Below are 15,544 nucleotides of genomic sequence, written 5' to 3' on the forward strand. Positions count from 1 at the left end.
CTTTTCCCTCCTTCCCTCCCTTCCATCTTCCCTCCTTTCTTCTCTTCCATCCTCCTCCCTTCCCTCCCTCCCTCCACCCGTCTGTCTGCCTCTCATTTCCATCTATCAATCTATCTACCTACCTACTAAGCATCGTATCTATCTATCTATGATCTATCTATCATCTAATATCTATTATCTATCTATCTATCTATCTATCTATCTATCTCTATCTATCTATCTATCATCTATCTAGCATCTATCTATCCATCATCATAATATAACATCTATCATCTATCTATTATGTATCTATCTTCTATCTGTCATCTACCTATCTGTTGTTTATCTGTCTCTATCTCCTTTTTTCTCTCTCTCTTCTTACAAATGTATCTTTAGAAGACGAGCTACTGGTGAGTGGGTTTTTTTGTGGCTCTCAAATGCTCGTGTTTCTGGCCCTGTTTGTCTGTAGTCCAGCATACATTCTTTAACCAAATACCACTCTTGAAAGATCAAAAGGAGTTCTCCCTGCTTTCATTTTGTTCTTGGCTGTAGATCATTGATGGCTTTCTTCATTCTTTTTTCTTAATTTGCCAAGAAAAAATAAGTCTTTTTTTCCTACAGAAGAAACAGAAGTGGCTCTGTGGATCACAAGGGGATTGTTAGCATTCACTAATACAAGGTGTTCCTATATTTCTTTACTGCCACATCCTTTCAGTGTTATTTACTGAGCAGCTGAAATAATTGGGTTTGAATTTTTAGATCACTATAAAGCAAGACCTATGTCATTTACTGCTTGATGTAATTGTGTCATATGTATTTATTAAGGCTGTTTAGTCATCTCCCTGGTGGACAACTTTGTCAAAGGTAGTTGAGATATTTCTGCATGTGCGCTGGGAATCTAGGGAAGTACACATTTCTTATATCACTTAGGAATTATAGAGGGCTCTACAAATAGCATTTGTTTCTAGACCTTAGGGTGTACTCTTTGAGTTGCTCTCATCTTTGATTAGTCCCTATCCGTTCATTAGAACAATCACTGTTTGGCATAATGTGTGGTTTACTCTGAGTAGAGTTTAAGTCCTAGAGAGAGGGAAGGAAGGAGGGAGGGAAGTGGGGGGTTGTCTCATTCAGTCTGATAGATCCATGCATGAGAATGTTATAGTCATACATATGTGGGTGACTGAACTTAACTGTGGGGACAAAGAATGCTTTCCTATACAAGAAGTATTTCAGATAGACTCTTAAAGATGCCTGAGGTTTAAGCAGCAGAAGAAAAGGAAGCCATTTTCCCAGTAAAGGAAGGAAATAGCTTATGCAGTGCCTGAAGGCAGGAAAGATTCGTAGTGCCTTTTGTGAAACTAGGGCTACGAATTCAGAGAGGAGGGATGATGTAGGTACTCCTGGAGAACAACAAGGAGCATCAGGTAAGACCTCAGGATCCATGACAAGGTTTAAGGGCTGTAGCTTCAAGAATCCTTGGGAGGAATTTGGCATAGAAGAGAGCCTTATTGGGCTGGATTTTCTTCTTTTCCTGAAACTGCTTCAGCAGTAACATAGAGTGAGTGGGTCAGGGAGACAAGAGGAACAGTAAGGAAGACTGGATGATGGCCAGCCTCAGAAGTCCAGATGAAAACAGAGGAGTGTTTGTGCGTGTGAGAATCTTGAGGATTTGAAATGAAATATGGGTAGATGAGAGAAGGAGCTGGCAAGAGTGCCTTGATGAGTTTTATAGTTTGTTCTCTTCGGTACTGTTGGAAAAGAGACATTAAATAGACAGTAGTAGGTCTGGAGCTCATGGAGTTGGAGGTGAGGGTCCATGCCAATGTTAATTGTAGGTAGCCATGAGGATTAGAATGTCACACACATGTGCTTCTCTGTGCAACAGTAGAAATAGTAACAGGAATTGCATTTGCTTTTCAACAAGCTTTGTCTTAAGTGGAGTTAAAAGTGCTCCAACGAATACCTACGTGTATCTACCTGATGGTTAAAATAGAATGTGTAGAGCACTGAGCATGTCCTTGGCTCCTACTAGACTGTGGGAACGTCTGAAACACCTTTCTTTTCTCCATTTAAGCTATTTACAGTTACTTTCCAGTATATGTTAGAGAAGCAAGGTCTATGGATGCATCAGAAGCAATTTCAAGGTGTGTGTGTGCGTGTGTGTGCGTGTGTGTGCGTGTGTGTGTGTGTGTGTGTGTGTGTGTTTGTTTATTTTATTTGGTGGTCATGCTAAATGCTCTTTCATTGTCTGGCTGAAGGTACAACCTTAAGCCCTTCTAGAATCATCCTGTTGATTCTTCCATGCTGGTCTCGCATTGCACTTGTTTCTTAGCAGCCCGTGTTTCCGTGTGGCTCACAGATGCATACCACATATTTTCCCCAAATTTGAGAACTATAGTTAGTTAAAAGAAAGATTATGCCAGGAACATAAGGCTCCCCGTACTTTTTAGTCGTCGCTGACGGCTTAACTCTGCTTAGATGTTGGTAAAAGTGCTTGGTATAATTTAAGAGCACTAGTCCCTGTGAATTTAAATCCCTAATATTTTGCATTGTGTAAAGAAAAAAAAACTGAAAAAGTGGAGTTGGTTATTGGAGTTCCCAAATACACTTTTAAAAACTGTATCCTTTGCCCCTTGGAAATTTGCATTCCCCTTTGGAGTGCAGGTTAGAGGTCATGAGTCTACTTGGTGTAGTGCTGTCCTTTAGCTGGATGTCTTGGCAGGTAACTACTACACCTCTAGCCTAACTCCCCTGTGGTGGTTTAAAAGAAAGTTGTCCCCATAGGCTTATGTATTTGCATCCTTGGTCTCCTGGTGGTAGCATTGTTTGGAGGGATGGAGGAACTTCTAGGTATAGACTTGCTGGAGAAAGTACATTACGGGGGTTGGCTTGAGAGTTGATAGCTTTTTCTCACTTTCAGTCCACTCTTATCTCCTCCTGATTTTAGATGGAGTGTGATCACCCAGTTTTGTGCTCCAGCCATTTGCTGCTGTGCCTCCCCGGCCACTGTGAACTCCCTCTTTAGAGCCTTTCGCCAAAATAAGCTTTCTGTTCTCTATGGTGTCTTATTATAGCAACAAAAAAGTAACTGATACATACCCTCACTTAAATAAGGACAATAAATGCCAGGTAATTTAGATGCACTATCAATGATGAAGTCGTACCATGCAACATTGACTGAGAGGGTCCCCATCCCAGGGCTGTGAAGCCACCAGACAGAGACACATGTGCACATGTGCATAAGCACATCACTCAGGTTTTCCCTTTATCATGCCACCAGGACCAAGGCAGGATTCTGAGAGACCATCCTTTCTGTGTCAGTTTCCATTTAATTGACTAATCGTAGGTGGCTTTTATAAGAGCTAGGGTACTTATGTTTAAGCAATACCTAACGGAAATTGATGACTTTTTTGTAGAAAAGCAGTATCAGGCAAACTTCCCTGCCTCTCGGGTCTTCCCCCCTCTCATCCTAATGGTGGAGAGTTTGCATTTGAAAGTAAAAAGGCTTAAGACATAATTTTTAATCCCATCTTTCCTGCCCACTTGCATCTCTTCCAAAGCTTGTCAGGAGCAGATCTGGAATAGCAAGAACCATTAAAAATTTGGCATATTGCACTCTGTTTTTTGGAATACACTCAGTGTGGGCCAATTTATGGTAAATTATTCTCTTCTCTCTGCGTATGAATTTCCTCTTCTTTCTTGGCAATTTTCTGCTTGCTTCTATAACCCTGTGCGCACGCACACGCGCGCGCGCACACACACACACACAGATACACACAGACACACACACACTTTATTGCAGTCTGTGTAGAATATGTGTGCAAGTGTTTCAGTATGTGTCATGGCTGTATCCACAAGTACATATGCACATATTTGCATCTATGTGCCTGTATGATAAGCACATTAACTTAAACAGTTTGTCTCCAAGGCTTGTGTTGCTGAGTGTATGGTAGCATACATTCTGTTTGAACCCGCAGACAGTTTCTCAGTCAAGAGTTGACAGAATTCAGCAATCATTTTGGGAAACACCATACTAAGGAAATATATTGCTTAACGCCGTTAAACCAAGCATGCCACTCCTTAATGAAGCTGAAGCCAAGTCGTGACATCTCTCATCATTACAATCAGACTATTAATTACTGGGTAGCCAGGTCCACTGCCAATGGGAAAGCTGGCATGAAGGCTTTGTGACAAGCACTTTAACCCAAACACAGAGTCCCCAGCTATTATGTGGTTAGGACCTGCAACTTAGGGTCTGAACTGCTGTCTTCCATTGAGACAGGATGGCTGTAGGATGGTTGACAGAGGCCTGGCATCATGGGAAATTGTTAGACCTGCTCATTGGGGATTCTTGAGTCAGGGCATTTCAGGGCAAAGTCCTAAAGCATTTTTCTTCATGAGAAACTGATGAGCGGCTGTTTCCTGGCATATTGTAGAACATATTAGCTCAGTTTTAAAAGGGCAGTTTAAAACAGTTTCTTTTCCTCTATGCATGAGGAAGGCACAGATTTATATGCCTTGGATTATTGATAATGACATGTTTCCAATGTGTTAGTGTATGCTTAGTTCAAATTTGGGAAAGGGCATGGTAAGAAAACAGTCCATTCACTTTACCAGGATTGCTGACATTTTCTCAGAATATGAATAAAGGAGTTAATCCAGCACACACATGCAGTCAAGTAGAACCATGTGTTGTAATTAGTATTTTCTCCACGTGGATAGATATTAATTTAATTAAATATACATTCTGCAGTAGTTCTATAGAACATTAAAATCCAATATTTAGACCCCATAAATGTGTTTTATAGCTTCTAAGAGGTTGGCTTTTGATGTCATTGCACATAGTAACTAGCTTTCTCACTAATTAAAAGGCCCTAATGAGTTCACTACACAAGGAAGTCTAGGAAATCAATATGCTTTCTTACAAGGGTTCAGTCTCTCCATTTCATTTAACATTTATTTAGCAAATAACGTACGATCACTTTGAGTATATGCCAAGCACCGTACCTAGTGTTGGCAATAAAAAGATTAGCAAAATTCAGTTCCTTGTTCTCATAAAGCCCACAGCCCAAGGAGAGAAACAAACAATCCAATTAGTGTGCCTCTGTGTGCTGCTGGAAATAAGTGGTGTTGTGGGCAGATCCAAAGTGTCCTGGTTAAAGCCTATAGGACAGCCTCCCAAAGGAGGTGGCTCTGTGTTTCTACCAGCAGAGGGCGCTGCACAGGAAAAGAGCAGGAGGCGAAAGAAACTTAGGGCTCAATGAGGGTTAGGTACCTGGGTCACACTAGAGTCAGGGAGGGGTATGGGAAGTGGAAAGGGCCCTGGGACAAAATGTTAAAGTTTAGGCTCTATTGCATCCCTTGCCCCCTTACTTTCTTTGACCTGCAAAGTCAGACTCTCTCCCTCTCCTTCTCTTCCCTCTCCCTCTCTCCCGCTCTCCCTTTCTCCATCTCTCCCTGTAATCCCCTCCTACTCTCTTTCATACTTTTTTTCTACCTTTTCATTTTTATTAGTTCTTTCTTATTTCATCCATCCCTATTTGTTCTATAAATAAATGTTCAAAATGTATTTCCGAGGGAGACCTGCAGAGAAAACGTAATGTTTATTGCCAAAATTTAATATTTATTGCCTAAAGTACATCCCCATTGTTCAGCTCTGATCTTTGGCACACAGAGAATCACAAGAAGGTGTTAAAGTTGGCTTGGCTTGTGCCAATCTCATGGAATATACTAGAAGCATTGTTAAGGCAGGATTGAGCCTAATGTTCCCCCTGTGCCATCCACAGAGCCTAGGGAAATGCTGGATGTTCAGAAGCCCAGTAAGACCAGGCCCATTTAGGGAGCAAGAGTTTGTCATTATTGATTGTATGGCCAAAGTATTGGTCACTACTGACTTTGAGGTTAAAATTTTAAAGCACCTTTACCATAGAGAGGCAGAACATTTGACTGTTGCTTTTATTTGTTTACCTTTTATATGTTTCACAGAAGCACCGTGCCTGATGCCATGTGTAGGGAGCAGGCAAAATGGAGCCCCCAACACATACAGAGTATCAAATATGCATGTATCAGGGCCTCCAACACATGCAGAGTATCAAATATGCATGTATCAGTGCCTCCAACACATACAGAGTATCAAATATGCATGTATCAGTTCCTCCAACACATACAGAGTATCAAATATGCATGTATCAGTACAATGTTATGAGACTGTGAATTTCAAGTAAATAATGATGTCTGTGAGTGCATGGAAATAAGGAAAAATTGGGTGCCTGGAGGTTGTATAAACATAATTTTTTGTTTTTCATTAGTGTGACTTCATATAATATATATGAGTGTGCATACATCAAGGATCAAAATTATACCTAGCTAAGTGGTACCCAGCAGTGCCTACATAGAAAATTTGGTAATTTAATTACCTTTAAATAATTTTATAAACCATTTGTTTCATACTCATAGACATATATTTGTTATATTGGCATATATCCAGTATGCATTTATTCTGATCTTGTCGGCGCCTGAAGAATATGTGTTCTTGTGGGCAGTCAAAGATTGCGTGAAGTCAACGGCAGCAAATAACAAAATCTCCACGCAACCAGTGTTTCATTGTTGACTTGATCAAAGGAATAGTAATTGTCTTGAAGTTGTAATCTTATTACATCGTACTGATAGAACATGGTAATATGCACATTTATCTTATGTGTATATCAAAAAGTCTTGTATTTGGTGAGTATTTGAAGAGGGCATCTTCATCCATTCTACATAGCTGTGTTCTACTTTGACAGTCTCCTTTTGTATATGTGGAACTAATGCCCACAGAGAGGTTCCAATTGACCCCAGTGCCTTTCCATTGTTACGAATGAGACACTTAGTAGTTTCTATAAAAATACAGTATGGTTCAATTGTTGGCACAGAAGTAATGTGCTTTCCCCCACAGTGTCACACAGCCTCTGCAGACATTCCTCAGCTTCAGTGTCCTCCGTTCACAGCCTTGTTTAAAGTACCCTCTTAAGATCAGCTCTGACCCACAGCCCAAAGTGGTCAAAAGCAATGAATCACCTTAAACCAATAAAGATCATATATGTGTACCCATGCAGCCGACCTTTGCTCTATACACATTTCTTACTAATCAAGAAACAAGAAGTCCAGCAAGCCAGGAAAGGACTTATGAGCTGGTTAATGGATTCATTTTGCACACCAGAATAACAGGGAAGGAACAATGACTGGAACCTGGTACTGTTTCGGAAAACATTACTGAGTGGGTTTTATGTTAATTCTGCAACATTTTTAATAGTTCCAGAAAATCTGGATAAATGAGAACCGTAGGCCACTTAAGGATGCTGGAAGAGAGGCACATACTAAATCAGTGACTTACAGAGACCAAATACCATATAGCTGCTTTTTTTTCTTCTACTGGCCTTAGCCAGACCCAAGAGCAGTCAGACCTTAAGGGTTGTCATAGACAAGGCAAACACAGATCTCTTTAAATAGCAGGAACCTTTGGGAGCTTGGTCTGAGTGGCTTTGGAGCAAAGACAGTTGTCAATGTATCCTTCAGTAATCTTCCAGTGAGGCCATACTCTGTACAAAACAGTACAAAATCAGTTATTTCCTCTTAGAAACTGTAAGGTAGTGTAGACATCCGTAAGTACAGTACCGGGAACAGGAGGGTGATGGAGCTGAAAATATGAGTAAGAATATGCAGAGATGCGGCCTCTGTCATCCTTCCCCGTTTACTAAGCTGAATGGAGCAGGGAGCAGAGAGGAACTCAGTGTCACTTGGTGAACCAGACATGAGGTCTCTGTGACACCTCCTGTAGACAGATGTGGTAAACACTAAGGTTTGCTGGAGCAGTCGATGCTTTTTAGAATACCCTGGAAACAGAAACGGAGCGGAATGACACAAGTTAGAGTATTCCCAGATGGGGATTCACTGAAGGGAATTCAACCCTGGTGATTACAGTGAGCTTCCGCAGTCTTTCTGTTCGCATCTTCATCCTTTAAGAAAACAAAACAAAACTGACTTTTCTTCTTCCCCATTTTTCCATTATTTAAAATTAGGTTGTACTGTTCTGTGTTCGATGACTCTTTTTGGTTCATTTAAATCAAGGCATTTTCTTTATTCTTTTCTTTAGTTTTAATGTTTCCACTTTTCTAAACTCCACCACACTCTACACTTTAATGATGAGGACCATGATGGACCTTACATCTCCAAGTGTAATCTCTGAACGTTGAGCGTCTACTGGCATTACCTGGAGACAGAAACACAGGTGCTCACTCTCCTCTGGAAGTCCTAAGGCACTGAGATCTGCATCTTAAGACCTCCATGTGACTCACGTGCACATAAAGTTGAGAAGGTTCTCTGGAAGTAAACTGTTAGCTAAGTATATTCATCAGAGTTTTCAATGCCTCTCAGTTGTGTAAACTGGACTGCTTCCCTTCTTTGGGCCCTTTCAGACTCACAAAAGAAATCTTACACCCTTTGAAGGAAGCAATTAATCTAAGGGGTCTTGACTTCCTAGACTTAACTATAGAAGTCACCATGAGTGTAGCTAGGGCATCAGAAATGTTTGCTGACTTCTCCATGGAAGCCTCTCATCTCTATTGTTTTGAGATGGTGTGTTGAGATACAAACTAGTACCTAATTTATCTGCCAATTCTTACTGCATATCACAGTGGCAACCAACACTGATGGGATTAATTGGTCTTGACTGGTGGAATTGTAAAAGTGTGTACCTCCAAGGGTCGTAAACACCAAACCTTAATTGAAATCAAATCTATATTTTAAAAAAGTTTTCCAGCGTCATAGACTTCTTTCTGTTTGGGTTTTGTTGATACTAGCAATGGTATAGAAACCTGATAGAGTAGGTTCACTTTTATTACTGCTTTGAATACAAACTTGTACTTCTTGGCACTCCAAGTAGCTGATTAGAGGAGGGGATAATATTCGACTTGATTATTGGTTACACATATGGAATAAATCCCATTTTAATCGTGTCTAATGAGCCTTTCATTTCTAGAACCTTACACAAAAGCTTCTAATAGAAAGAGAAAGTAATATTTCAAAGGTCATCTGAATGTCACTGAATGTCAACAATCTGTAATCAAGCCGATATATATTGATGATGATTGCAGTCCAGTCTGATTCTTTAAATATGAAATAATTTTCTAAATTAGCAAAGCGGTGCAAGCTGAAGTTCTTTAAGTCCAAGAGAACTTGAAAATGTCTAATTAAAGTTTGTTACTTAAAACCAGCATTGAAGAGATTTTTCTTAGAATGAGGCTTTATAACATGAAGTATTTTCAAGGCCCATGAGATTTAAAGTTCTGTTTCAGAAAGTTTCATGCACTGTTCTCCTACATGTCTGCAATTCCACTGAAACACACAGATGGAAAATGTCCCTCCCTCCCAGTGCTTTTCCTCAACTGGAGACTGTCGTTGGGCAGTTATGGTGTGGGGTGTTTACTGGTCAGGTGGTCATGAAAAGAACTGGCGGGCATGCCTATTTTAGAACCAGACATCTACCTGGTAGCAGATTTGAAAGCTGTGAGTTGAGAGAATCTCTAGTGAGAGCTTGGCATTCTGGGAGTTTTGTCTTGGTTGCTTATGAATGATGGTTACCCTACCCTACCTTGCACAGGTGATGGTCCTTTTAAGTCCTAGTGTAACTGCTGCTATACAAGTTCAGATGACTGCGCCTGAAGTAGAAATAGTGAACTCCGAAACTCCTGTCATGTGATTTGCATAAGGAAATGGAGAACATATCTAGAACAGTGACTCCCACTCATGCAGACAGGCTCTAGCCCTAGAGTTTAGGTTCTGGGGTCAGGTCAGAAAACCCATCCTCCTGGCAGTTACTCTGAGGATACTGATTCTGACCTGGGCATCATGGCTCTGAGGGCCTTTGCTCAGAATATAGCTGTCCCAGTGTGTAACCTGCTAGTGTGTATCCTCCTCAGTGTGTAACCTGCTAGTGTGTACCCTGCCCAGGCGTACGTGCCATCTTTGGCTCCCCTCATCTTTGCATGAGGAGACGTTGAGTTTTATTCATTTTTACCTCTTAGCTGTGGACCATGCTCATATGGGTTTGTTCAGGGGGCAGATGCTATTTAGATCAAATTAATGACAAAGAGAAAATATTTAGCATTGACCAACTAACTATTCAGTGAACACCAGATCCCATGTCTGCTCTCCCAACCCTGCTGTTCATTGCTCTGTTTGTGTTTTTCTTTTCCTCTCTCTCTATTTTTTAAGTCTTAATTTTATTCCTCCTTCTTCCCTTTTGAACTTTTAAGTGTGACTGTGATTTGGTTTTCTTGATCTTTCTGAATTATATCTGCTTTTGAGTTAAGGACAAATCAGGACCTGTGATTCAGTTATGAGTTACTAGTCTTTGGTTTTATGATCTCAGAGCCAATTCAGGAAGGAGAGGACCTGAGACAGAGACTGAAGCTTTGCAGGCATTGAACCACAGCAGGGATACAGAGCAGTGTATATCTTAGCTCTCTGGGTATATCTTGAGCTGTGGGAACCACACTGAGAAAACCTGTGACTCAGACCCAGGAAATATTCCTAATGCTCTGACTTCCTATATTCAGGTGTTCATCTACAGGGTTCACCACCTTCAATAGCTATGTAAAAGTCACGAAAGATGATAAGACTAAGAGACAACTATTTTCCCAAACTCTCCAAGAATCCACTTTTAGCTATTTGGGAAATTATTTCTTGTTATCCTGCTCAAATGTTAGCTTATTTTTAAAGCATTTACCTTTAACAGAACTTGTGAACGTAGGGCTGAAACTGCCCAAGGGAGAAGAAATTCTTGTTGCAGAATTACAGGGTTATTCCCATAATGGATGATAACACTTCATTATACAATTGTTCACTTTCAAGTTCCATCCAGATGCTATTAGAGAAGCAAATGGCACCGCAGCTCCTTCCCCTTCGAGAATCCTCTGAAAAGTTCATTCAGGTGACTCTGACCCATTGGGTGTTAGATGGCTCTCCCAGCCATCTGCCAGTCCTCGAGGACCTGGGTCTATTGATTCCTCAAAGATGTTTTTGCAAAGACAGTGAATGACAGGTGTCTGTTAGGAGCTCCTGCGTCCATGAAACTGCCTTCTGAGGACTGCCTCCATACAAATAGTTCCATGAACTCACACCCTTTCTTTAGTTGTTTCCCCAGAAGATACTGCGGTGCTTCTCTCTTCTGGCCACCCTTGTTACAGAGGGAACCTCACATACAATCTAGATTTTTGTTATTTTTTCAGATTGTCTTTCTTTGCTGTCACATTCCATCTGAATGCCCATGTTATCCTTCGACTTTCCTTCTTCATGTAGTTAGGGTATTCTGACCCTGACTGATTAACTTGGAATGCCAGACCATCATCATCATCATCATTATTAATTGTGTTAATAATAGCAATCCGATCAATCCTAAGCAAACATTAAATGGACATTGAATAGAAAGGATGAGGAATTGCTAGCTTCACGTACCTCATATGTGAGCACATGGACAATTGGAATCATACCACCACATAGCTGGCTTTCTCATGACATGGGGGAAGTGTCCTATGTATCTGGCAAACACTAAAAAGCCTGTTCCTTGAGCTGTCACTAGCCTCCACTCTCACGTTGATGTCAAAACAATGAAGCTTTCTATTTAAGAGTTGAGGTAATTGTAGAAAGGATGAGAGATTGGAACCACCTAATTCTGGGTATATCTCACTGGAGCTAGCCCCAGAAAGACATCTGCCCTACAAAAGAGCCTTGCTAGGAATGAGGCTACAGGCTCAGCATGGCCAAAACCACAAGCTCATTTCAGACCTAAGTGCACTCTGCTAGGTGATTCCAAGCAAAATAAACTGGGCTCCAAGACTTTGCTCTGATTCTTCATTCAGAGTGAACCTTAAAAGCAGACGTTTGCTTGGCAGAGGCCTCTTAGCTATGAATTAGGAGTTAATTTAGAACTCTTTGATCTTTAACGTGAGATCTATTTGAAAATTTGCAGAAACAAGGCCCGTAAATTCCAGAGTCACCCCCACCCCCCAGCAATGTGTTGTTATTATATACTTGGCTGTGAAAAAGTCGTCAGCCTTGTCAGCATTCTTCCTTCGTTCAGGCTAAAGTTTTTTTTTTTTTAATGTGAAATAGAAGTCAGGAAAACACCGAAAATTATTTTAAGCAAAATATCGAAATTGAAATAAACCAACATATGTCCCTGAGACATGTATAACTCTCAATCAAAAATAAGTGCAACTTTTATAAATTTCTTAAAATACTCCAGCATGCAGAATGTGATCAACTTAAATAGATGGGTTGTTGTGACATAGTCGACTATTCTTTCTACTTAGTTCATCCTTTACTTACGGATGAAATTTCCAACTACTGAAACCTTCCCAACCAGAGCCCTCGTGAGCGAAGGAATCAAAGCTTTTGCAGAACATGAGTAGTGTTGACTAACTTTGAGTGGAAACAGCCATTCTCATACTGTCCTACTTGTATCCATGTCTGTCTGCCTTATTCCTGCTACATCCCTCGAAAAATAAAAATTCCATCACCTACAGGCTTTCTTGATATCTTTTCTTACTGTCACTTTAAATGTTAGCATCATTTTGACCCTATAATAATAGTTGATAATTTCCCTGAAGAAGTCATTAAATTAATGGTATTATTAACAAACTACAAACATACGTAAAAAAACCCATCAACCTTTTATCTTTCTCTTATTCATAGCTAGGAAATGCAAATTTTTAAAATAAACAATAATAAATTTAATAATAACAAGAATAATAGTAAGTAGTAGTTCCTTTATTTGAAATGAATTAGCACTAAGTGAATTCTCTGTCTCCTAGTTATCTTTAAAACAGCATTTTGAACACTACCCAACTTGGCATTACCTTACATGTTGACAGTAGCCACTCATTTGGAAGTTGCGAAAACTAGACAAACATTCAGGGACATGTCTGATTGACCATATATAGTAGGTACCTGCCTTTCCCATCCTGTATTCTTAGACCTTTTCTGCCTTCTTTTTCTGTCATAGATCACTTTAATTTTTCTTGTTAGTTTTGTTGTTGTTGTTGTTGTTGAAAACTTTATTCCTTCATGGTCCCTTCTATGTAGACCAACTTGCAAATTCAAAAAGTGTGTTAATTTTTTAATAAATCTTCAAGATACACACTACTATGTTTCTATTGATTGAGCCAGATGGCTCACAGTGAATATTCTCTGACATAAGTTATCACAGAAATCAGTTTGGACCAAAATCTGGTATGGAACGTGGCATGTATATGCTGTGGGAAAGATACAATTCACATAAACATATGGATATTTTTAGAAGCAATATTTGTTAGTGTTTGGATTTAATTTTATCTTACAGTTAGCTAAGTACGAACTAACGGTTGTTTTTCTTCCCTCGTCTCAGGCATTTGGGTCCTACTCAGTAACTAAAACTTGTTTTCTTTTTGCAGTTTGAAGGCTGCAAGAAAGCCTTTTCCAGGCTTGAGAACCTCAAGATTCACTTACGGAGTCACACGGGTGAGAAACCATACCTGTGCCAGCACCCAGGCTGCCAGAAGGCCTTCAGCAATTCCAGTGATCGTGCCAAGCACCAGAGGACACATCTTGACACTGTAAGGATGGCAGGGGCTGGCCACCTTCCAGCCTCAGCTGTGTGTGCCAAAGGGCCCTTCTGATGGTAGGATGTCGCAGGTGTTTGCTTGCTGGTCTTAAGGTCACTGAGGGCAGTGCCAAGCACAGCAGCAAAACACAGTCAAGTGTCCACAGGGCTGCTCTGTGTGGCTGGTTTATTTTTTATATTTTAGTTGTCAGTTATGCTATAGATCAGAACTTTCTAGGGCCAAGGGGTTATTTAGTCCCTTCTCTGTAGAAAGCAGTTCAAGGGCTATCATACAGTAGATATTGGCATACAAAAATGGCCACTAGATATAATGAAAGCGATTATCAATATATCAGGCTATACCAAAATAGACAATGTGTGCAGTTGAAAAGAATATGAAGTACAATGTTTATGCATTGACCCTGTTTTTTTCCTCTGGACCTAGCTTTTCAGCCAGCATGGTGTTGAGCATGAATCTGGTCTTTTGCTTTAGAAACCATCTGTTATTTTCACCTCCAATTCATCTAAAAAGAAAGAGCAGCACTTTCTCCGAGTTCATTTCATACATGCGTTTTCTGTGTTAACAGACACACATCCTTTTATATCAACCTTATGAGAACAATTGAGTTTTATTTTCACACCCTTAACTCTCTTAATGCTGCTACATTTTGCTCCTTGCAAATGCTGTCTATGTAACTTTTGTCTTTTTATTTCCTCCCATTATGTTGCTAACACTCCTTTGCATCCCTGAGCTTTGAAGCCATTTTCTTTACAGGAGGCCAGGTAGATGCTGTGTAATTTCACTTCACTTAACAAAGCCGTTGGGATAAATGTATTATACACATCATGGATCTCTTATCCCACGTTCTTGCAAATAATGTATTCATGACAGTACTTTCTCAGTGTTAACGTTCTGATGTCTATTATTAAACTACACCAGAGTTTGAATTTTGAAAAGATACTATTATTTCCACACACCTTCTCATACATATTTAAGATTTCTTCTGATGTTACAGTTGACATATTTATTACCTTTTTTATATTAGTTTCTATTAGTCATATTTGTTGAAGTCATTTTAGCTTTGTATGTCATCTAACCTTTCTAAACAGAATTATCTCCTAATATATATGTATAAATGTGATGGTTTGTCTGGTAAATACCGGGAACATAGTTAGCAAAATATGAGCAAAGAAAACACACCCTTTCTGCTTGAGCCAAGTTGAATTGATTGATCTGTTCAGGACTACTAGATAAATATACGAAAAATGCCAAAATTCTCAACATGTAAAAATAAGGAACAATTATGTTAAAGTGTCAGATTGTGTTGTATGGCCTTGGTCTAATCCAGCATATTTTCCAGTTTGTCATTGAACCATATCATGGAAGTGTCACCATTCCTAAAGCAAAATTGTCTTGAGAAATTGTTCCAGCTAACCATTTCCCTGTAGTTTCAGAGCTGTCCTTGAGGAAACCTGATGTTTTTCTACAATACCCTTCTTTGGTGTTAATTTTAGCTAATCACACAAAACATTTTATATAGTAGTTAGACCATTAAAAATATATAGCCCTTAAAAAAAACTTTTAAATAAAGCTGCCTATGGTAATGATTTTGACTTTTGTCTTTTAAAAAAGATTTTCTCTATTACACTTGCTAAACTGTCGTTTTTTTCTTTAAGATCCAAGGTATCTCCTATTTAAATGTTTATTTTCTTTAATAAATGTTAAACTTTTAAGAGCGTATTGAAATCAATCGCTAGTTTTCCAAAGCAAACTGTATCTGTTTAAAGAATTTATAACTTAAATTTAGGTTCCTTTCCACTAATCATGCCTTATACAAAAGCTGTCAGGATTTTTGGATTAAAATATCTTTTCAACTAAACAGATTCTTTATTCAGGAAAATGGTTTTCCCACAAAGATTATTGAGTTCATTATAATAACCCTGAAA

The 15,544-nt window shown here is 39.5% G+C and overlaps 1 protein-coding gene across 1 annotated transcript in view; it reads left to right on the forward strand.

Annotated features, from left to right (window-relative positions):
• The window catches only part of Glis3 (GLIS family zinc finger 3), a 398,320-nt gene that overhangs the window by 290,922 nt on the left and 91,854 nt on the right, over positions 1 to 15,544 (forward strand). The window contains exon 4 of the mRNA XM_028764109.1: positions 13,449 to 13,610. Coding sequence (XP_028619942.1) covers positions 13,449 to 13,610 — 162 coding nt within the window. The remainder of the gene's footprint in view (positions 1 to 13,448; positions 13,611 to 15,544) is intronic.

Source organism: Grammomys surdaster, unplaced genomic scaffold, assembly GCF_004785775.1.
Source record: "Grammomys surdaster isolate TR1022 unplaced genomic scaffold, NIH_TR_1.0 141, whole genome shotgun sequence".
Lineage (NCBI taxonomy): Eukaryota > Metazoa > Chordata > Mammalia > Rodentia > Muridae > Grammomys > Grammomys surdaster.